General features: G+C 41.4%; 1 protein-coding gene across 2 annotated transcripts in view; it reads right to left on the minus strand.

The window, feature by feature from the left end:
- SMAP2 (small ArfGAP2) overlaps positions 1–19,807 on the minus strand; it is a 45,354-nt gene extending 25,547 nt beyond the window's left edge. The window contains exon 1 of one of the 2 annotated variants that reach the window (XM_010959804.3): positions 19,257–19,807. In XM_010959804.3, coding sequence (XP_010958106.1) covers positions 19,257–19,359 — 103 coding nt within the window. In that variant the 5' untranslated portion in view covers positions 19,360–19,807. Of the gene's footprint in view, positions 1–18,463; positions 18,702–19,256 lie in introns of those variants that run through there. The other variant, XM_074376731.1, reaches the window with a different exon arrangement.
- Positions 19,808–25,105: the final 5,298 nt, after the last annotated feature.

The raw sequence follows: 25,105 nt of genomic DNA on the forward strand, positions 1-25,105 counted from the left end.
TCTACTAGCTGACTTGTAGGAAATTTTCAGGTACCTTCCTGCTTGAAATTCAGTGATTCTGAAAATGCGACATGAGATTATCTATGAAGACGTTAGCTCTTGATGAACCTAAAAAAAAACTGAAATCAAATTCGGTTCATGGAGCCTCTCACTGGCACTGAAAGCTGGCTTAAATATGATAGACACATAAGGAAGGACCCAAACCAACACACTCTGATTTGAAAATAGAGGCAAATTTCTCTTGATATGGCCTGTCATTAACTCCAGCATGAAGTGGGAGACAAAGTGAAGAAGCAGTATTTAAGAACAATTTTAATGCTAGTTACCTCAGTTCCACTTATAATATCCTTTCAACCCCTGATTCACCACAAAGAATACACAAAAACATCTGTGCCATCTTGGAGAACTTAAGTAGGGCTACCAAGAGGTATGTTTACTAGGCTTTTTCCACCTACACAAAAGGGAATTCACCTAGTTCCCTATTCCTAAATAACAATAAACAGCAACTTTGAATTTCTGTAAGTACAAGCATTTTAAGGAAGCTTGAGACCAAAATAAGAGCTTACTCAATCAACCTCTGTTCCCAGAATGCTCTGCAGGAAAAGTCCCTTTCCATCCGGTCCATCTTGCAAGAATGTTGTTTCCTTTTGTCAAAAAGAGACACTGTTCACATTCAAATATTTGAAAAAAGCGGAAGTTAAGCTTTCTAAATGTTTAAGACACAGCACATTGAAAGATTTTTGAGATTGAGTTGAGAATAAAGGTAAATACTACACCAAGGAATTTAAAATGGGAATTTCAGAGATGGAAAGAATATTAGAAGTCATTAAGTTTAACCTCCCACTGAATGCAGGCAGGAGATCCTTCTACAGGTGACCACCTGGTACCTTCCTCAACAGCTCTGGTGCTAAGTCAGTTATGTACCATTTCAAAAGGAAGGCTGTTCTACTGTTGGATGGCACTGAATTGTAGAGATGCCTTCCTTATACTGAATCCCATTAATCTGCCTTCTTACCATTTTTACCTTCTGGTGCCACTTCTATACTCCTCTCATATTTGTATAAAATAACAAAAAGTACAAGATAAAGATAGAGGTTTGGAGACTCTAACAGAAGAGAGCAGCTATTCATACACTCAACCAAAATACAAGCCAGTTGAGCCAACTTAATCCAGGAGGTCAATGATAGAACAGACGCAGCAAACAGACTGCTATGACATCAGTGGAAATGAAGCAAAGCAACACTATCCTCCTACCAGGTAACCAGACAAAGGAGGTTAGTGAAGTAGAACACTGCTAAGCACTCACTGATGAAATGGTTAGTTAATCTATCTAAATCTATTTCTGCAGTTAACTTATAATGTCCTTTCTCTAAAGACATTAAAACTTACAACACTAGGATAGCAACAGGAAAGCAGACTGGGAACTAGACCCCACTAGGAAAGAGACATTCTTCATCTTCTTTTGTTAGCAGTGCTTACAGACAATGGATATGCCTTAACTTTGCTCTGCTCTGGGCAGGGGGTGGACCACACAATTAAATACCACTGAAAGAGAGTCTACAGAAAGGAATAAGTCTAAAACAATAAAACAGCCAAAGGGTCAGGACCAAAACAAGGCACATGCCACAGCTTGGTGCCATAGCCTTCTCAGCTTCACTATACACTGGCTATTCATTTCCTTTAAATCCTAGGAAAATCAGTACTTGCACTGAATCAGTCCAGTAACATGCTATACATATCTCATGCTACCACCTGGCCCCATAAAGCTAAAGATATGGGTTACCTAAGCTGTGCCACTAATCAGCTGTGTGACTTTAGACAAGTCAATTCACTTTTCTGAGAGTCAATGTCCTTACCTAGATCAGATTATTTCTTAAAATTTTCCTCTTCCAAAAGATAGTAATGGTATCTCTAAAATTCAGTAAACTACTCTGAAAAAACTAAAGGGTGGGCAGTTAACTTTTAGTAAATATTGCTGCATATAAGTCTTATTTTCCTTATTTTATTATTAGAAGGTAGTGGGTAAGGCTGAAATGCTTCCTTTCCAGCTATCCCATTAGTGGATGGTAACTAGTATATATTTCAGTGATGTTTCCGGTAATAAAGAACTATCAAGTCAACCAATCTGTACTATTATTACTTCAACTCTACTTCCCAGAATTCTTCAGAAGGAAAAGGACCAGGTCCTAGTTTGAACTTTCTTTGTGTGTAGCTCTGAATAAGGACATTCTGCCAAGGTATGTTCTGATGATGGTACTGCCCATTCAAATCATGTAACTAGACCTCCACTGTGAACTGAACTCCAAACTTCTAGGTATGACTTAAATTCTTCCATGATCTGGTCCTTTCTAGCATCAATTCTTATTACTCCTCTTCTCACTTCTAAACCCCAACAAAGACATCACTTCGCCTTAAAACTGTGTGCCAAAGTGCCAGCTGCCATGTTCTGGCCACACAGAGAAATCTGAGAGGGTGACTCCTACCCACGGACACCCAGAGGCCTCTTTCTGATTTGGAGATGAGAGGCAGACTAAGGGACTCCTGGACAAAGTGAGTCCCTGATTCTAACCAGAGGGCCTCCGACTGCCACAAAGATGTCTTTCCAGCCAGCCCTGGAGGAGCTGTGCAGTGCTGTTGGTGGTGCTGTCTAAAAGTGTGAGGCAAGGCCCCAGTCTCTTGGGGTTTCCTGGGAGGTTCTGGTATATGATGCCATGACTGTTTTCCACAGTAAAGAGCTGATATATTTTAAGGATGGGGAAAGAGCTAGCCTGAGTTGAAGAACCTCACAAAGTCAGTGAGAAGGTTAGACTGATCACACGAGCTGATGCTTCCAATGGAGGCCAGTCCTATGACGTTACAGACACTGAGTATGGCAAAACCCAATACAAATCTGAACAGGTCCAGCTCTTTACTGAGGACATAGTAGACTTTCTCAAGAAAGAACTAAAAGTGAGTCCCCTAAATTTTATTTCACAGAGTGATGATGGCTTACCTTCAAGGACATACCTGGTCACTCAAAGATATGTCAAAATCTCTCCAATTCCTAGTGACTGGTGCCAAAACACCCTAAAAATATCTCAGAAGAATGTGGAACAACATCAGAGGGAAAGAATGGATGGTATGGTTGAAAACACTCATTTTCAGGAAAGCCTAGGGCTGCTTTCCCAAGAAGATGCAGGATGGAAGCAAAGAGTGTGGAACTATGGAAAAAATGCTTGAAAACCCACATACATGGGATGAAATAAGTTTGTAAATGATAAAAAGAGCCAGCTAAAAATCTATGACTGGAACTGCTGGAGAGGATAAATTTGCCTGCTCTCTTTAGAGATTACATGGATGATGCTGATTTGGGACCAGACAAAAAGAATGCATCAGAAAATGGAGACCATCTAGACGATGAGTCAGAAGTTGATTCGAAGAAACTCATCCATGCTGTTAACTTAAATGTTCCCTTAAAAAGGCTTGAAGGAGAAAAGCAAGGAACATTTTAAAAATTACATGAAGAAAATCAAATGAAAAAGAGTTTACAAGTCAAATGAGAAATGTCCCAAATTAAGCAGTCATTTTTGCAATTTGAATATTCATAGATTGAAAGTGAAATTCAAAAGCTTCAGCTGAAACTTCAATTACAGACTGAACTACATCAAAAACATATAATAAAACTTTGCAGAAAGTTAACCAAGGAGGGAATTCACTGCTTAGAAATAAAGAAGAAACTTCCCAAAGTGTACTAAAACATCAGCAGTATACACCAGAAGTGCAACTCCTACAGAAAGCTGGCCAAAGACCTAGAGAGAGAATTGGAAAGACTTCCTTCTGTCAAAGATGGATCATGTCCCATGAGAAAAAAACCTCAACAAAGTTGGCTGGCATCTCTGTCGACTCAGAGGAAGCTCAGCGAGCTAAGAAAAGATATGGTTGCAGGAGACACAAATTGGCTAAAGAAGAGTTTAAATCTCAGCTTTCCCCCAGTGGCTCCTCCACTTTGCTATTCAGCAAGGAGAGGCCTGAGCGGGTCGGGGGTTCATCGGGTCTCCAGGGAAAGAGGAGGCTAAATCATGAGCATTGAGGGACCCAGGGTCATGTCCAGGTTTGACTTAATTCCACAGCAGACACCCCTGAACATCCACAACCACAGCAGGACATCTGCCTATGTTTTCTCTCTTTAAAAGTCATTTTTATTTCTCTCCTTTTAGTTAATGGCTATTATTCAATTGATGCTAAACTTGCTTTTATTATAATTCCTATGATAGGGTTTAACATAATGCTTAAGAACATATTATTTCCACTTCATTGGACTCTCTAGAATTAGACAGTATTACTGTTGTACTTCGACTGCAATAAAAGGTCCTCTATTACTTAAACCATTAATAGCAGTTTGACATGACCAGGTGGAGACATTTGAGACAATACAGGAAATGCAACAAGCTATCATGAAAAAATCTATAAAAGTAACAATATTTATCCCAATAAATTTTGATTGGCTTTTAAAACAATGTAAAATAAACAAAAACTAAACAACACCCCCAGCTAAACTTAGTAATATTTTTATCAGTTTAGCCCTAAATTCAAAGATTATGGGAATTGACACTTTGCAATTATTTGTTTCTTGATTTTTAAATTTCTTTTTAACCTTTGTTATTTTGTTTAGCATATACTTTGCTGTTTCAATGTTTTTAAATTTTATGCAGTCAAAATCAAAGTTTTCCCTTCTGAAAAAAGAAAAAAAGTATGTCCACAGTTCTTGTTAAGTAAATGGTCCCCTGAGAGACCAGTATGAAAGTTGTGGTATGTAGTGCTGGGCCTCCAAGTGGGAAGCCCCTCTCCTGCTGAAGAATCTTGAGTTCCACCTGGAGGATGCCAGTAACCTCAGGGAGGGGCCTGAATACCCATTCACTGAGAAATGAGTAAAAGAGCCCAAAGTGAGCAGCAGCATAACAAGGCTAGTTTGGCTTTATCCTCTAGGACAAGTTCTCTAGAGAGACAATTGCTGGGTGGTGGGTCCTTAGATGGCACCTTTCACATGGGACAGGGCCTGGTGCTGAGGAGAAAGAAATCAAGCAAGGTAATTAAGTATCTACACGGGTCTTATGAAGCCAAGGCAAGTGACCCTAGGATTATGAAGCAGAACAAGGACTGAGAACAATCCCAGGTAAGCCAGCAATTAAACCTTCAAAAGGTGACTATTTTTTTAGTTTCACATATTTTGTAAAAGTTCCCTTTTTTTGGTTCCCCCTTTCTATTCAAAGTTCTGAATGGTGTTAACGGGGCTAAGGGAAAAGAATCAAAGAAAGTGATTTGTGTCCATACACGAGCCATAGCTTTAGAGCAGAGGCAGCAGCGTGATGAAAGCAAGCATAATCCAGAAGACGCACCCAAAGCGAGAGAGGGAAGTAGGACACACTGGGGCCACCTGGACAATCTGCCATCTCTCCCTGTGGATTCTCTTTCCTGAATTCGTATTTTGGAGGTTCTCAGTTTTGACCTATAAGGAAAGCTGGACTACTTGCACTTTCCAGATCAACTTAAGATCTCTCAGAAATAGCTCTACGTGGGCTATTACTTCTTTTTTGCAAAACATCATTTTATGAAAATCTTGCTCCATCCACTTTCTCCACCAAGCCTTTTTTCCTTCCTATTCTGACTCCCACAGCCCTCTGCTGTTCTCCTGTGGCACTCAGCTATGGTTATTCTGTGCTGGGGTTTTATGTTTGTTTTTATTTTGTGAGCTCCTTTAGATAACAACTGCCTAATTTAGTACACTTATAAAAAAAAAAAAAACCTAGTGTAAGTATTTTTCTTATGTGGACTTGGGATTTGATTTGCTTATTACTCAGAAAACCACACAGAGGTAATTGAAATATCCTACATAGAAAATTAGGGGAAAGGGTATCCTTAATGTTCCTTGTATCCCAGTTAGCCCACGATATTTTGGCTCTAGCCAGTTTCCTCTACACAAAGACCCTGCTTAAAGCATTTATGAATAAGCTAGAAGAGTGGTAGCTGAAACACGGCTTCTCTGAAAAAGGGAGGGAGGAAATAAAAAATAGCTGCTTTCATCAGGGGCAGGAAGGAGATTATTTCACTAGGAGCTAAACAGTGAGACTATCTCAGTATAAACAATTGTTTAGCTTGAAGGCTCCATGTGGCCAATTACTCCAGCAAAGGCTCAGCTGGAATGGAGCACGGGGCCTGCCAGGACTGAGGGACAGAGACTGACACAGGCTCGAGTGTCTCAGTCGTGGCTTTGGGATCCCAGAGCATCCCGGCAAGGATGCTCACAGAACACACTCTACCCCAAACAGCAAACAGCATCATTCTGCACCAAATCCAGTCAAGAAAGCAGACTGCAAAGAGAAGAGGAAAAATGGCACTGGGGGCAAATGTAAAGTAATTCAACCTAAAACCAACATTTTGTGGCAAAAGTAACAAGAATAAAAACCACACCTTATAAGAGAGCTAGTACATTTCAATCACTGCCTCAACGGCTAACAGCAGGCTGGGGGAGGAAGTGTGCAGGGATGGACTGCTGAGCTAATAGCTAGGGAATTATTTCACAGTCTGCCTGGTGGACCTGATATTTCAAAACTTGACATTATGATTAAAGTAATTTCCTATCACTCACGACCTCACTTCAGGGAACAGATGTCAACTTGGTTCACTAGAATTTACTATCTTCACCCCCTGGGGACACTTAGTTCTTTACATTTTTTTTTTTTTTTGGTTACTTCCAGTTAAAACCTTAACTTCCTCTTTGCAACAACCAATATCTACTCATGTTCTGAAAAAACATACTGAAGATGAAAAGTGAGCCTGCCCACTTGATGGAGGCATATCTTCAAAAGAAACTAACAAAGGTGGGTGACAGAGCTCCTGACCAATGAGATTGCTCTTCATTCTCCATCTCCAGGATTGGTAATAAGGAGAGGAGAACCAATATGAAAACAGATATTAAAAGTAGCCCACATTCAAACAGTTCCACTCTTCTCCCTCTAGACCAGTGCCTCTCAACTGAAGCAGCTGTCCCCCTAAGGGGCCATGACATCTGGAGGCATTTTTAGTTGTCACAACTGGCAGAAAGTGGGGGTGTTACTGGTATCTAGTGGGTGAGGTCAGGAAAGCTACTAAACACACAGGACAACCTCTCAACAAAGAAGGATCCAAAATGTCAACAGTGCTGAGGTTGAGAAGTCCTGCTCTAGAGAAACCATCCTTAAGCCATTCGGTTTGGAGCATGTGAGATATACTTAATGTACCAATTCTGTGGAAAAGCCTCTTCTCTTATTTTGTAACGAACAGATAAACATTTAGATACAGAATTCCCAAACTGGAAAGATCCTGAAGGATTAACTAGCCTAAGCACAGCTGGAGAAACTAAAGCCCAGAGTGGTTAAGTCATTTACCCAAGTTCAGAGGAGAAATCATCAGCTGGACTGGAATGAGAATCATCTTTCTACACCCCAACTGTGTGTTACACACGGCAGATGCTCAGTAACAGTCGCTACACGGTTGTCCTGTTCTGCAGGTGTTGTTTCCTACGACCACACACAGTCACTCCCTGCTGCAGGGAAGCCCAACATCTGAGCTTGTGCGTGAAGGCTCTTATCCACAGCCCTTCATGCCCACATTCTGCTTCCTCCAAAGAAGCCCAGAAATGGAGAAGAGTGTAACACACTAGAGCACAAGAACCAGCAGCCAGGCAGAACTTGGTTTTCAGTTGTTTGAATGGAATCTCATGCCTTTCACACAGGCAGAGCCTTTTCACTCAGAAAAACTTCCAAGTCAGTAAACGAAGCCTTGTGCAAGACCACAGACTCGTGAACTTCTCTCTTGCACGACGGTGTGAGGCCGCTTTCCCAGAACATCAGAGGAGCCCCAACCAGCAGCAAACAGACAGAAAATCAGTGCCAGTTTAACTGAATCACAACCATATCCAAACAAGCTAGAGAACTTTCATTTCTAAACAAAGAGCAGAATAGAAATGAATTCTGGGATCAAAGTACAGACGGTTAGTCCGGTGGCATGTTAGTCATCAAAACAGCCCGGGCTTAAGGGCGCAGAGCAAGAGGTGAAGATTTGCCCTTTTAAAAGAAGACATTCACTACAATGGGTCAAAAGCAGGTGTTTCAGAATTGGGTATAATGAGGTCCAGGTCAGAAGGAGTGGTGCAAGGGCCAGGGCAGCTATGCCATCTGTGTGCATGGAAAGTTCCTGCACAGGGAACATTATGCAGAGGAACCCAGGGCAGGTCCGTAGGGAAAAAAATCGCAGCTTCACAAAAGCCAAAGCAAGGTTCTTCAAATTAAACAAACCTGTGCCAGCAGGGACAAGGAGAGCTTCTAAAACTGCTGCAAGGTTATTATTAATTTGTAAGGCACCTAAGAATGGTGTCTAAATATTTACTCCCATCCCACAAAAAGACTAAGGGACTGATAGTTTAGCCTCCTGTTTCACACCCCCTGCTACATTTTCCCCAAGATGATGTATCACACTAAGACCTCCTACTGAAAAGGCAGGGTACTAGCTTCCTGACTGGCTCCAGCTATCAATGCGGCACAGATGCCAGAAGCACACAAAAGAAATGGCACAAAGAAGCAATTCCCCCAAAGCAACCACGAGATTTACCTGCTCGGCTTCCTGAAATGTCACAGAGCTTCAAACATCTAAGCTAAGAGGAAGAAGGTGACTTTCAGAAAACAAAACAAAACAAAGATTATGATCTGAACACACATTACTGGAATAGTGTTCACGATGGAGACACACACTATGTACCAGATGCTGCGCGTCAGGTAACAGGTAACAGGTAAACACGGGACACAGTCCCTGTGCTCGTGGAATTTCCAGTTCAAGGAAAGCCTTGTAAAACAAAAAACAAAAACCAGTAGCTGTTACTCCCTTTCCACCAATATAGGGCTTCCAATCCTCCTTCCCAGTGGACTGAATTTAAGTGAAGGAGGCCTGAATGAACAAGATAAGATGCTGATAACGGCACAACAGCATTTCCACATGTCAAGTAGATAATGCGGAAGACTGTAAGTGAGATATAGGCCTACACCTTGGCCCGTCTTGCTGTGACCACGTTCCATATATGTGTTCCTCATGGTCGAGCCTGGACTCCCCCCAGCTCTCTGCTTCTTGCCCCAAATGCCCACAATAGTGAAGCAGTTCAAAATGACAGCCCCCACAGCAAGGCTGTCTCTGCATGGGCTCAACCCAGAGGACTCCCTGACAACTTTTTAAAATTAGAGGGCCCACATAACTATTCAACTCTGAACACATCAATAACCCATCAGTCTAACAGCAAAACAAAAATTCACAACGTCCCATTACTTTATAACACTGAAAAATTAAAACCCAAATGTCCAGCAATTGGGCAAAAGTTAAGTAATGACGTATTCAAATGATGGAATACAATAAAGGCATTTAAATGTTTTTAATGTCATGAAAAATGCTTATGATAATGTTAAGCAAAACAATAATATAAAATGATTACAGTATAAGCTAGAGTAAAAAATGGGTGATAGGATTGTGTAAAGTATCTTCTGCATTGTTGTACTTTTTCATACTTTCCAATGATTTTCACCTGAGATATGAATAACTTTCACAGTGAGAAAAAATTATTATTTTTTTTTAGAGAAATAGCATTTAATGATGTTTAGCTAAAAAAGCACAACTCGTCTGAGAGGCTGTTCCTATGGTAACAAATCTTTTCTCTCCTTAAATGTATAAGAAATCTAATGAAACAGCCTATTTTTACTCTGCCCATAATATGGATCCTCAATTTGAGTCACTTGTGTCAGGCTCCTGTTCACAGATTAGGCTCAGAACCAAGTCAGAATGCTCAGAGGAGGTGATCTGGAGTCTTCCTGATTCCAATGCTATATCTAATGATGCTTACTTTCACATAAAAGCTGGGAACATTAATCTAACACTCACACCATAGGAAAGACCTTTTCTCAAAATTCTCCTCAGTCTGAAACAGTTCCTCTAACCCAGCTCCTCATGCCTACCTTCAGAGAGTCAAGGTCCCCAGTTCCAAACAGCTATTCTTTCAGTAAAAATGCTTTCAACATCACAGAAGAGCCTGAATCTTTTCATTCTTTCTCAAATAAGCTGTCACACTTAAATTGATTTCCATTAGCTCCGTTGTTTACAGCTACTTTGAACACAAGCACCATGATAAGAACAGGGATTTTCCTTCCTATTTCTCGTTGGAGGCCTTGGGTCAGTTATAACCCAACTGGGAAAGTTATCAGTAAGAAAAACACACCAATGCCCCGTCTCTCACCGTCTTTATACTGCAGCATAAGATGTTACCAGTTCACATGGAAAATTCTGTAAGGAATTATTTTCCAAAGATATAAGCACAGAAACAATATTAAGACGAAAATTTAAACTCAAGGCTTGAAATACTAGAGAACTCATGTCTAAATCCACGCTCATAGTGGGGAACTTCCAGTAAGATAAGAAAAGAGGAAGAAGTTAAAATTTACTTCGTGTGCACTTCAGGAAGTAACATTTTAGGATTAACACAGAAACCCACATCTAAAGATGTAAGCTCTGTGCTAGAGGCCTGGGGATTTATGGCCTTCCCGTCTCTAGCAACTGCTGCGAAAGACAGCATGGCTATTTGAAATAGAGGAAAAGAAAAGGTGCTCTGTTTTCTCACATCACTCTGCTGGGACAGGCTTATCGGCCACAGCTGAGTAGGTCTCTCTTCCTCCTGTACTTGCTTTACTATTTTCAGTACATTCTAAAATGAGAAAGTTACACATTTGTTTTTTGGGTGAGGAGAAATGACATGAAGCATGAGGTACCCAGTTCTTACTGTTTCAGATTAAGACATTTCTTTCTGAAAGTTTTGACCTGAAATTAAGTAAGGATCAACAAAGCATTCTCCAAGTGGGCTTATGAAACCTAGCACTTTCTAAATAAACCATATCCCATAGGTATTTAAAAGCAAACCAGAATACCCAGAGGAAATATAGAAATGGGGGAAAAGAGGGCCGTGGTCAACAAAAATGGTCAGAGAACTAGTTAATGTTGCTTGAAAACGAAAACGAGCAGTAATAATAAAATCCCAGCAACGTGTTACAAAGGTGAGTAACAAAATCCTGTTATCACCCAGCAATACACTACAAAGGTGGGATTCCAGGGCAAGTTTCAGCCACACAGGAGGGAGCACGGTGGGTTAGGGGAGCAGTGGACAAACTGAAGACAACCACCAGGCAACCTTATGCTGACGGGTGGCCACAGCTGAAGGGAGGTTTGGCTTATCTCTGGGGTTTTCCACTGGGAAGGGGCCTGCAGTTCAGCCATCAATGGACCAGCATCCACAAAGCCTGTGGGGAAATATAGGATCCAGAAGAGTGGGGTAGGGAAGGAGAAAGTTTGGAAAATGGAAGAGTCAAATACAGTAACGAAATATGGTAATTATTCAACGTGAGGCTTGAGAAACGCACAGATATACGTCATAAGGTGAAATGGACTGGCTGGGGAGAACTGGTACTCTGGGAAACGGGCTGATACGCTCTGTACAATACCAACTTACATTTTAATTACATCGGTGAATTACAGAAGTACCTGCGAAGAGGAAATTAATTTGGGGGGAAAAGAGAAAAACAATGAATCCTGTGTTTTTACTGTGGGTAACTACTCAGTGAGGGTCCCTTATCCGCAGCTTCTGTGGAAAATAGCAGTCTGAAGGCAAACACACTCACACTCCACTGAAAGCCTTTGCTGGCCTAGTGCCACCAATTGCATTAATGTGGCAGGAGCCCAAAGGCAGGTGACCTGATTGACGAAAAAAGTACTTCTAGAAAGTGCTAAACTTGTATCATTAAACACTTTATAATCAAGAATAAAACTAGTAGCAATAAGCTGAGAAGTTTTGCCCTTAAATGGAGCAGCAGCAACCTTCCGAATAACACTTTTCAGGTCCAGTATAGAAGACGGTAAATCCACTGATCTCACCTCTCTCCCCCAGTGCTAACCTATCTGAAGTGGGGGGGGTGGGGTGGGTAAAAAACAGACAAAGATACATGAGTCAAGGAAAACTGGCTCCACCTTAACAGTCAAGAAAGGTCTAATCTGTACAATGTTTTAAGGCTGCAAGCCTCAAAACCCTCTTTGTACATCTTAAGTGGTACTGACTCAAGTTTTGAGCTGTAGATGGGACAAGCTCAATGTACACACATCATGCCTAAGACTTCTCAGAATTAACAGGGTGGGAACTTATTTTCTGAGTAACCAAACGATAAACTGCTCCTGGAAGAGACCAAAAGTCAAATATAGAGTCAACAGAAGCCACATATCCTGACTATATAGGCAATGGCTGAGTTGCTACATTATTCCCCAGGATTAATTACTGTTTCAGCAACAGTTAAGATCCTTTCCAAGCACAAGAGGTTGTATCTGCCTGAAAACTCCTCTTATCGCTTGTCCAAAATAACTCAACTATTTACTAATAAGGAGAAACAATTACATCTAGGAGATTTTTTAAAGTGCCTAGGTGCTTTTGCCTGATTCAGCTTGGATCCTACCCATCAAAGGGAATTACATCTCCCAGGCTCCTTGTCAACTGATTTCTGGGCAAGTGCCATCAACGGGAGGCACCAATAAGGATAAGGCAGGAGAAGCGGGAGCCAGGGTAATGCTCTCTGTCATACTTGGTCTGAGTTCCAGCTGCCACCAGACAGCTCTTCTTTCCACGCTTCGGGCTCACAGGAGACGGCTCAGGCTTCTGGCCTTTGGTGATACCAGCACCTTCTAATTTCCTCAGGGACCTAGGAGCTCCCAGGTGTTGCCAATCTCTAGGCTGTCTCACCAGCCCATTTACCTTCTCGGCTTTTATATCACCTATGCAACCTATTTCATATTAAATTCCCTCTGCTTGTACCACCACCAAGGGTTTCTGTTTCTCTGAAGGATCCCTGACTTCAAAATATATTTTATTAAGCTACTTTTTTTTTAATGGAGATACTGGGATTGAACCCAGGACCTGGTGCATGCGAAGCATGTGCTATACCACCGAGTTATATAGCCTCACCCCCTAAAATACATTTTAAAATTTAGCTTTCCTAATAATTATACAAATATTTGGATAACCTATAAAAGGTGTCTTCTAATAAGAAACAAAGATTTTATATTGTTCAAGTATTTATTGAGGCTCTGATCTTCGCCAAGAGGTGCTCTATGTGCTGGGAATACTACAGTGAAAAAAACGGACACAAGGCCCCTGCCCTCGGGGAGCTTCCATTCTAGTGGACGTGTTAACTGTGGCAAATTACAATTTTAAAAAGTTGACCAGTACGGGAATATTTCTTTAACAACAGAGGAATTTGGTAAAAATAAAGTAACGTTAAGGTCCAGAACTTCTTCCAAGTTAGTATCTACTTAAACTAGCAGCTTGATTAAACAGAAGTATGACTGTGATAAGGATTTAAGCAGACACAATAACAAAAGTCAGGCATTGTAATGCTTAGATGTAAAACGTATGTGCTTCATACAGATTCTTGCTGGGCATCTTTCTCACAGGGGATATTATTCAGAGGAACTGAGTCTGAGTCCACTTAATAAGTCACTTTATCCCTTCTTTATGGCACAGGTAAGTCCCAACATAACATACAAAGCATAGCATACAATGTACATAATGAGTCAAGTGTTGTGATCTCCAACTGCATGACATCATTTCTGAGATGGAATTTTCAGGCAGAACAGAAACAGACAATGACTCATGTGGTGAACAGTTATGTAGACAACTGTGCCCAAGAAAGCTGCCACCTACATACCATAATGACGTCAGATGAAAAATGCAGAAAGAAGACAGTTTTCTGATTTATTTAAAAGCAATCGATTTGCTGAAAAGTGTACCCAAGAGATGTGGCTGCAGCTACCTGTTTATACATCTTAAGCACTGAGCAACCAAGAAGCACACATCAAATATTCAACACTATTAGACTGCTTGAGTAGGAAAGCATGTTTAGCCTCAAAAATCAACATCGTCAACTCCAGAAATGGCATGACATCTACTGCTGGCATTTCACTAGACTCTTCCAAGATACTTTAACATCGTCATGATGGTACAAGTCCAGGGGATCTAGTGGGCACAATACTCAGACCTTTTCTACTACTCAGCAATTAGAAAGCATTTCATGTTTGCAATATTTACAATTACATTTGAGTATCAGGTGGACTTCCAATACTGTGGGCTTCTTACACAACAGAGAGTCTACAGCGTATTCATAATGTCAATGCCGTACAGCAAGTCACTACAGAGCTAGGATTTTAACTTTACTGGTCCCTGCCTACCTTATCCCTTACCAATCCCCAAATGTAGTCAGAAGATACTGAAAAATCATGCACACAGGATGGCACATCTTGGAGCCTTTGTACATCCTGTCTTCTCTGTCTGGAATGCAAAGTCTCCTAAACTCACCTGACAAAGTCATGCTTATCATTCAAGACACAGCCTAACTGTCTCTTTGAGCCACGACTTCCTGAGACAGACTTGCTTGCTTTTTTCAAAGCTTTCATTTCTCCCTGTGCATAATGCCACAATGATAATTACTACACTGCATCATTTATCTGTTTACACATCTGCTTCCCCATTAGACTATAAAATCTTTGAGACCAAAAGCCCTATCTTTTAACCTACATATCTTGGTACAGTGTCTGACACAAAGTAGGTGCTTAAGAACTATTTTCTGAATAGGAAAGTATCTCCCAGGGAACAGGTTTAGCAAGTTGATATTAAAAGACAATCTAATGAGGACTTTGATAAACTACTTTGAGTAAAACTGTGTCAACCTAGCCATGACTGTCAGAGTTAAGGTGCATTAGCTGTAAAGACCTGGAGAGTAATCTGATCTTGGCTGGAGAAGGATGTTTAACAACTAGAGATGGAAGCAAAACTCCTTCTGTTGTCCAGATCTGATGGAATTTTTAAAAATCTCTTAAAAGGGGCCACAGATACAGCTAAAACAATTTTAAAATGATAGGAATGTTGATGTTCTAAGGAATGATGTTTAACAAGCAATGATTTAGCTACTGACAAAAAACAAACGTAAAGCAAAGCTAAAGATTAATTTACCAGAGTTAAAACTCAGGTAATATTTTTACATTTCTACACAAAGATTCCCTAGTCTAATCTTCTGAAGAGTCAGGAAACATCCAGAGAGCATCCTCAAGGGTACCATAAAGTACATTTGTAAAAATGCTACAACCCCATATATAGGAAATGGTTTTGGCTTAAAAACTAGGGAATTATTGGGTGAGTCATTCTAACTGTGGCTTCCAGTAACCAGAATGGAATCAAGTCAGAAAGTGGAATGAATAAAACCAAGCTAAAATAAATAAGATCAGCAATGGTAATGATAAATAATGCTTACATTTGTGTTAACACTTTAGTTTATGAGGCATTTTTCATTTTTCAAACGTGGAAAATTAAACTGAGAAGTTAGGTGGCGTGCTGAAGGTCACAAAGTTAAAATAACTTTTAACTCCTTTTAACTGGAGTTGAACCGGATGTTCCAAAATCAAGTCTACAGCTCCTTCTGCTACTCTGATTCTTTGCCACCTGAAAGGTGAGCTTATATGTGCTGTGGATGGGCCTTAGGACACTTTCTAAGATGACTTCAATGAGAACAGAGAGTTTCCAAGCTACTTAAGCATATCCTTCAACTTAATACCTTGAAAGAATGAGGACGCTCTTTAATGTGTCTCAGAGGGAATCTTCACACCCTCCATGTTACACTCTCCATTGAAAGATGCAAGCTGCTGTGAACTCTGGGTAACATGCTACTATTTGCATAAAAGCACTGCAAAGGTATATATTTAAATGCAGTGGTTTGTCTATGCATATATTATCTCTTAAAGCACATAAGAGATTACCAACAGTGGGTACTTCCAGAACCACTGAAAAATGATGGCTAAGGGATCAGGGACAGGAACACAACTTTTCAGGGCACATATTCCCTTTTGAGCCTTTTGAATTTTAAACCACATGAAAGTGCTACCTTTTTCAAAAAGGATATTTAAAGTTAAGAATACATAATGAGAGTTGGAACAAAGGCAATGGTTAGGTGATTTGGGGTGAAACATTTCGGAGATAGGATGTAGCAGAAGAATAGAAAAGTAAAACATATTCCAAAGTTTCTGTCAGACTCCATAATTCCATGTGGTGTTTCACAGTTTGAAGTAAATATTCCTGAAGACCATCAAATTTCTTCCATTCTAATTCTTTGCTCATTAAACAGCTCTCAGTTTTTTTATGAACCTTGATACTGAGGTAAGTGTGTCCTAATCGAGGATACAAGTATTCAGGTCATCAGAAAGGTAAAGCCTTCCACGGTAAATAAGAGAGTGTCCAGCTTAAACCAGTCTCTGAAGAGGTTGATGAGGAGGTATTCCAGGCACACTGATAAAATATGGAACTGCAGAGCTAAAGACTAAACCTTGGACCAGTACAGCCCCACCAACGGTCTATCCAAAAATGGGATCTGGCCGCAACTAGGTGGAATTAACCATTGACACATCTGAAATTTTCAGTATGTTTGTCCTCTGTTCTACCACTACTTAAGTCAGTCCGAAATTTTTACCCTAAAGGTCACAATAACTTAAGGGTTTTGGGTGATGAAACCATATCTTTCAGCCTAAAAAAAGTCATGGTATTTTTTTTTAAGGCAGTACCAAAGCAGCTTCCGTTCTCACACAGAAATTACTTCAGTGCCTTAGAGGTCCAGGAAACTGGTGAGTCTTGTGCTCAAGGGAGTTAAAAAAAAAAACCCAGTACCAACAAAACTTGCACTACATAAAGAAACCACACGCTTGTTCTCTATTCTGATGTTCAAATTACATACTTAAAAGATAATATCATTCTTAAATCAGTATAAGATTTTTAAAAGAAGAGTCACAGCCAGAGTTATTTTGGAACATTACAAAAATACCCACTCATAGCTCTGCAATCCAGGGCTACATCATTTGATTTCATATTAGTGGATTAGCAGTCACTCACCAGATTCCATACAATTGAGCTCTCAAGCTCTTTCTAAGTAAGAAAGGACATGAGACAGACCAATAAATACTCAAATTCAAAACTCATTTTAGCCCATAGTTTTTAAATTCCTCCTCCCACCAATTTTTTTTTAACCGGCGCCAACGGGTAACAATCTACGGATGCAAGTGTCTCTTCCCTCCGTGATCTGATAGTTGTCCACATGATCATTAAGACAACCAAAATTAGGAAAAAGGAGGGGGAAAATGAGTAAGAGGGGTTGAAAGAGTAGAAAGGGCTAGCTAATTCACAAGCTGGATAAACCGAGGCCACAACAATTAAATGTCTTATTTAATTAAACTGGAAGATGCTTGACACATTGTCATCTTATTTTTAATACGATGGCCAAGTCACTGAAGCCACCAAGCTAAACTGTAAAACCAATTTGTGAAAAGAAATTGTTTCAGGAACCAGGATTCTATCATGAAGAGCAGTTAATAAAGTTTATAAGCTGGCAGTTACTAGCTCTCATTAAGAACTGACTAATGTTTCAAACGTGATCCCCAGTAATTCTATTGATAAAGAGCAATGGAAAATTTGGAGGAAGAAGTGATGAATCAACCTCTCTTCCATGTGCTATATTTTACTGGAATATGAGTAAGTATAAAAGAGGTAAGCGAAATTGGGGGGGTGGTACTAATCATCGAAATGTCATCTGACTCCCCAGGTGTAGCAATGCTCACTCCAGTGATGTGCTTTACTGTGACTCAAGATCTGTCAACTGAGGACACAAGGGAATTTGAGTAAAGCCAAGAGATATACTCCTAAATTTTAAACCGAATCTTCCAACAGATCTAGCACAAGATCTCACAAGAGTCAACTATAAGAAATTAACCTACTCAACATAAATTGATTCTAAAGTACTTTTTAAAATGAATTCTTGCCAATGCAAAAATTCAAGAAAGACATCTGGGGACCTGTACATGTCATTTATCTCTTGGCCAAGGGCACTAAAATATACTATGAGGTGTCCAAATCAATGTATCCCTCCTCTGTTCTCCTTACATAACCTTATTTCTCTAAAATAAAAGTTAATTAACTGAAAATATCAATTAAGAGCATACTTCCTTTCTCAATATTGATAAAGGCAAATACAGCTGTTGTGTACTATATGCCCAACATGCTATATGGAAAACAACCCAGGCAAATCGACTGCATTATGAACAAAAGTAAACGATAGCTCCCAAAACCTATCCCTTTCTCTCCAAAAAAGAATTTTCCCAACTCCTCCAATTATATTCCAAAGAATTCAGAAAGAAAGAAAACAGAATAAATGTCGATCGCAAACATTTCACTAATAACCAAGCTTTCCTAGCATACTGATTTGTAATTGTATCAAATCATGAATCTTTGAGGGCACAGAAAACAAAGACTAAATGGCCCTGCCAATCTACGATGATCATATTTCACCTTTAGAAGGGTGACCGCCATGGAAGCAACAAATTCGATGCATCCCTTGCTTCCTTCTTGGCACTGATTAAGCCGATCCTGCACTGCTGCCACAATCTGTTAGTTTCAGCCACCACACACACGTCAGGCCTCTAACACTCCACGAGCCAGGGCTAGGCTGTCTAGAAATCCGCACTGTGTCACTGCATAAGGCAGTTTCCCCCTCCATACATCCAGGAAGAGGAAAGCCACCTAAGCCCTCTGTCAGATCTCAGCAAGACTGTAAAATGACAGAAAGAGCTGCTAACCAGCAGGCTGCAACGCTCACCACCTTTAAAAATCGTTTAAGCAGTTTTAGTCCCCGTCATCTCACTTCCCTCCTCCCCTTCCTTCCTCTTCTCTCTTTCTGTCTCCGTCTCTGTCTCTGTCTCTGTCTCTCTTTCATACACACACACTGCAGTTCAACCCCGGCTTCGCAAGCGAAAGGCTGCGAGCTCTGGACTGCCTCTGGACTCACAGTCGGCCCAGAACTCATTCAGAGCCCTGAAATACAGACATTCTCACCTGCACACACCACACCACTTCCACTCCCACCATCACCGCCTCTTCAACCACACTCACTCGCCCTCGCAACCTCTCTCCACACCAACCCCGGCGCTGCAGAACCCCTACCAGCCTCATCAGCAAGGGGAGCACACGTTACCATTTAGATCATCGAGGCCACCTAAGCTCCAGAAACCCCCTCCCCACACAGGCCACCTCCCCGGCGCCACCTGGAGTCTGGACCCCCCGGGCGCCGAGAGGGATGCGCTACCTTTAGACTGGCAGTCCGCACAAAACTTGTTATCCTCCTCCAACAGCAGGTTGGCCAGGACCGCCTGGTACCGATCCACGTCCTTCACTGATTTGCCCGTCATGGCCAGGGTGCCGGCGGGGGCAGAGAGCGACGCGCCCTCCTCGCCCCCAGAAACCCCTGCCTCAGTCCGGAGGTGAGGACTCCCAGCTCCCCGCCCAGGGGCACCTCCTGAGCGGGGGAGAGCCCTCTCCCCCGGCCCGGCCCGGCGCCCCTTCTCAGGTCAGCCGCGCCTGCCTCCTACTCTGCAGCCCCTCAGCGCGGCGCCCCCTGGCGGGCTTAGGGAAAGGCCCGAGTCCCGACGAGGCTGTCGGACCAGGCAGAGACCCTCAGCCCAGGCAAGGGGGGCGCTCGGGCCTCCCGCGTGCCGGGCGCAGCGACGACCCCCCGGCCTGCCTGTCTGCGGGCCGTGCGTCCCGCGCCTCGGTTTCCCTGGCAGCTGCCTCCTGCTCGGCCACCACCTCGGCTGCCTACTTCCGGCAGCTCTTCCTCTCCTCCTCCACCCAGCCCAGCCCGCGCATGCGCCCCGCCCCCACCGCTTCGGACTGGGCTCTTCCCTCCACTCCGCCTCTCAGGAACCAATCCGGGCAGAAGTGAGGGGCGGAGCTTGGGTGGGGCGGAGGGAGGAGTGGGCACGCCCCCTGCATGTCCTTGGAAAAGAATGAATGGAGCTCGGCGGAAAGGAAGTGGAGGGAGTGGAAGAAAGTGAATGAAGACCACAATTAACATTTCCTGAGCTCTTACTATGTCCCAGGCACTGTGCTAAGCGCTTTATATGAACCATCTCAATATAATCCTACAAACGTCTCTGAGTTAAATATTTACCATCCTTATGTAACCTGGGACTTGTGGATACTCCGAAGTCCTCTAGCTTATTCTTTTCTTCAACAAACAGATGGGCCCAAACTCCTAATCCAGGGTAAGGGGACATCTCACCCTCCCCAAATTTTCCGAGGATTCTAGTTACCTCTCACTTGGAATGCCTGCTTCTGGTGAATTCTGTTCCCCGTTCATTAGCCCTCCTCTTGTGATTAATGTCATCTTTGGACATTGTTTTTCCTGGTGCCTAGACACTTTTTTGTTTCATTTCTAAATCTTCCTGAAATAGTGCAATTTTTTCACATTATTTTCCATTATGATTTATTATAGGATATTAAATATAGTTCCCTGTGCCATAGAGTAGAATCATGCTGTTTATTTTATATACAGTAGCTTGTATCAGCTAATCCCAAACTCCTAATTTATCTCTCCCCCATCTCCTTTCCCTTTTGGTAAACATAAGTTTGTTTTTTATGTCTGAGTCTGTTTCTGTTTCATAAATAAATTCAGTTGTGTCATATTTTAGATTCCACATATAAATGACATCATGTGGTATTTGTCTTTCTCTTTCTGACTTACTTCACTTGTTATGATAATCTCTAGGTCCATCCATGTTGCTGCAAATGGCATTATTTCATTCTTTATCATGACTGAGTAGTATTCCATTGTGTATATATACCACAACCTCTTTATCTAATCATCTGTCGATGGATATTTAGGTTGCTTCCATGTCTTGGCTATTGTAAATATTGCTGCTATGAACATTGGGGTACATGTATCTTTTTGAATTAGATAGTCTCCAGATATATGTCCAGGAGTGGGGTTGCTGGATCATATGGCAACTCTTTTTTTAGTTTTTTAAGGAACCTCCATACTGTCCTTCATAGTGGCTGCACCAGTTAATGTGTAGGATGGTTCCCTTTTCTCTACATCCTCTCCGGCATTTGTTATTTGCAGACTTTTTAATGATGGCCATTCTGATAGGTGTGATGTGATACCTCATTATAGTTTTGACCTGTGTTTTTTGAAAAGAACTTGCTAAATGGCAAATCTGGTTGAATCACTATCTCCTGCTTAAAAATCTTTTAGTGGCTCTCCAAGATCTATGATAGTACTTTTCAAAATTTCTCATCTAGAGAGAGATTGCCTAGTCTGGTAGTAAAGCTCACAGACTAGGGGACCCGAATGACTGAGTTTATGTTCTGAGCTTTACCATTTACTATCTGTATGACTTTTATCAGGTAACTTAACCTCTCTGTGCCTCAGTTATTTCATCTATGAAATGTAAATGATAGTGATATTAAACATAGTTATTTCATAGGATTTTTGTGCAGCTTAACTGAGATAATGCTTGTAATATATAAGAATAGTTCTAGGCACATAGTGAGTGGTAATTAATGCTCTTCACTAAATGTTTCTGGCTTTCTGCCCTCTGGGCACATGGTAGGATTTTATTTCCTGGCCCTGTCATGGTTTGGTATGGCCATTAAGTTTGAGCAGAAAGGATATGTGTCACTTCATGCCCGAAGCATTTATTTACTGCTTTGAGACAGATTCTCTTTCCCTCTAGCATGGAAACCATCAATGTTCAAGATGGTGATTGTCTTAGTTCAGAATATCATAAAGAAATACCATAGGCTGGGTGGCTTATAAAGAGAAATTTATTTCTCACAGTTCTGGAGACTGGGAAGTACAAGATCAAGGTGCTGAAAGATTCTGTGTCTGGAGTCCACTTCCTGATTCATAGCAGGTGATGTATCACTGTGTCCTCACATGGCGGAAGGAGCAATAGAACTCCCTGGGACCTCTTCTATAAGGGCACTAATCCCATTCATGAGGACTCCTCCCTCATGACCCCATCACTTCCCAAAAGCTGAACTTCCTAACACAATCACCTTAAGGGGTAGGATCTCAACATACGAATTTTGGGAATTATGTTCTTAAACATTCAGACTGGAACAGTGGTTGCTCTATTATGCTAAATTCCTGAGTACTTAATAAGTGAGAGCCCTCTGCCAACACATAAAGGACCTGTAGCATGAGCAAGAAATAAGCCTTCTTTGTGTTAAGCTACTGAACTTTGTTTTTTTATCCCATGGCATAACATAGCCTATCCCAACTGATACATCAAGTATTAGCTATTATTATTATTATTATTATTATTATTATTATTATTATTATTATTATTATTATCATTATCATTATCATTATCATTATCATTATCATTATTATTATCATCATTCTTGCAAAAATATTCCCTCTATTTCACAGTGGGTCCAATACCCAGTACCTCTATTAAAAAAAATATTTAAAAAAAAAGAAAGCCGGATAATTATGTTCCTTATGTTACCGCTAGCTCTGTACTATTTGTGACATATAAATGAACTAAGGGCCTCAAACAAACTCATCATCTATTCAAAAGCTTTCTTTAGCCAACTCTCAAACTTTTTCTCAGTGCAGAGAAATCATGATGGTTAAAAAGCTTCCACTGTCTTGAAAACATATCTCTTCTCCATAAGCCAACCCTTTGAGCCCTGGGGCTGAGTGACCTGCCCCTCCTCTCCTGCTCCAGTTCCCATTTGTTCATTTCCATAGCCTGAGACTCTTGGAAGAGCCTGGGTTTTCCATTGCTGATGGAGGGCTCCAGGAGAAAACCAGTGTCTCTGTTAACAACACAATTTCTTGTGCTCACAGCACTTCTTGGGATTCCAGTGCTGGTCCCTTGCAAGGACAGAGAGAATGGCCTCTCCCCTACTCTGTCACACATTGTCGTTTGGGCCTCAAATTACTGGTATGCAGTCTCACAAAGGCAGCTTAGCTGGCTTTTGAACCTCTCCTACTAACTTGAGCCCCTACCTCTGGTCCCTTCTCCCCCTTAGTTTCACAAAAAAACCCTCCCATGACTATTAACTAGTACAAATCTGGGAGAGGAGGCAGAGTTGTCCATGCTAGCAAGTATCTGAATCCCTGACTGACTCACTATCATTGCGATCTTGCTACGTTGCCCACAGGTGCGTAATAGTGCCCAGACATCATACATGAGCAGTTGCATTGCAACTCTGTAATGATGCAGGAGAGCGGGCACCTATATTCATATTTCTTGCATTTGCAGGACCTGAAAGGGATTGAGCAAGTATACCTGGCCTACTCTGGAGACCCTGTTGTAAAATGACAGAAACTAACCCCCCACCAAATAGCAGAACACTGAGGGAGAGACAAGATCCTAAGTTTCCAGAAAGGAAAAAACAAGTCACATAAAAAGGATCAAAAATCAGATGGGAAGGAAATAGCTTAGCAGTAAAGCTATTGCTTAGCATGTACCAGGTCCTGGCAGCAACACCATTTTAAAAAAAAGGAATCAGAATGGCACAGAGTTCTCAACAGTAACTCTGGGAGCCAGGGGACAATGAAAACTGCCTCCAAAATCCCGAGGAAAAAGAGTTGCTGGAGGAGGAGGGTACAGCTCAGTGGCAGAGTGTGTGCTTAGCATCCATAAGGTCCTGGATTCAATCCCCAGTACCTCCATTAAAAAATAAATAAATGAACCTAATTACCCCCCTTAAAAAAACAAACAAAACAACAAAAAATAAACTTTGAGAAAAAGTTGCCAAACTAGAATTCTATACCAGCAGAACTATCGTTCTAGAAGCAGCAGTGAGTAAAGACACTTTCAGATATACCAGATTTCAAAAATGTACTTCCTATGCTGGCTGTGTTCTGTTGCTCTCCACATCCTCTCTCCACCCTTCACCCTGTTCTGTGCCCTGAGAGGCAACCTCTGTGCACGGTATCAATCCAGCTCCTCTGCACACTGGCCTCTGGTTGGATTCAGCCAGTTGGAGGCATAAGCGGGAAATCAGAGGGCAGGGGTGAACAGAAGTTGAGTTATTTACTTTCTCTGCTTTCTCCCTGCTAGCAGAACTACCACATTCTTAAGTGACAGCTAGAGCGCCTATGAGGTGGCCCTCTCCTCTGTCTGTGGCTCTCACCAGTTCTGGGAATACAGTCTCCTCTTGCCCCTTCAGGCTTTGAGGGTACAACTTCCCACTGTAGTTAGCCTCAGGGTACATCGTGCCTCTGGGTTTGTTTGTTTTTTTAAAAAATCCTGCCCACACTTTGTAAAATTCTCTAAATTCTCTTCAATTGCCCTTTTTGTGTTGGCCATATGCTTCCTGCTGGAACCCTAGCTGATTCACCTCCCATGCATACTTTGTCAAAAATGACAGAGTAAATCAAGAAAAAGGAAAACACCAAATCTCCAAAACAGAATATTCAACAGGAAAGAGATAGAGGTTATTCCCAGGCTGATGGCAAAGGGAAATTCCAGGGTGACAGTTAGGCAGCAGAATGACTACCCCAGGCGGGAGCAGTAGAACAGAAACATTAGAATGTCCAGTGCCAAGAATAATGAAATTTGTAGATTAGCTGATGTATTGGAACTAAGAGGAAATTCTCTTCTGTCAGAGAAGAAAGGTATGCATTAGTCATAGATTCATTGAAAACTAAGCAAATAACCTATAATGAAAAAGAATATGAAAACGAATATATGTATGTATACGTATGACTGAAACATTATACTGTACACCAGAAATCAACACATTGTAATTGACCATACTTCAACAAAGAAAAAGGAAAACTAAGCAAATAAAAAATGTGGCAATTATTGACTTTAGAGAAGAAAAAAATTTTAGCAGGAAAAAATGTAATCAATGAACACAAGGCTCAGCTGTCAATAATATTTAGTCACCATATTAGAGACATTGAATATTGACATAGTGGCTGTTCTGAGACCACTGACCAAACAGCCCATAAAAATGCCCTGTTTTGGCACACACCACGTTTGAGAACTGCTGAACCTGAGGGTGAATATTCAGTAGTCTGATAAGGGCAATGAAGAATGATAGAGTCTGGGTGCTGACGGCTTTGTCAGGTTGCTGAAGCAGTGTAAATAACTGCCCGGCCTCTGGAGTTCTTGTTCTGTGAGAAAATAA

The sequence above is a fragment of the Camelus bactrianus genome, chromosome 13, assembly GCF_048773025.1.
Source record: "Camelus bactrianus isolate YW-2024 breed Bactrian camel chromosome 13, ASM4877302v1, whole genome shotgun sequence".
Lineage (NCBI taxonomy): Eukaryota > Metazoa > Chordata > Mammalia > Artiodactyla > Camelidae > Camelus > Camelus bactrianus.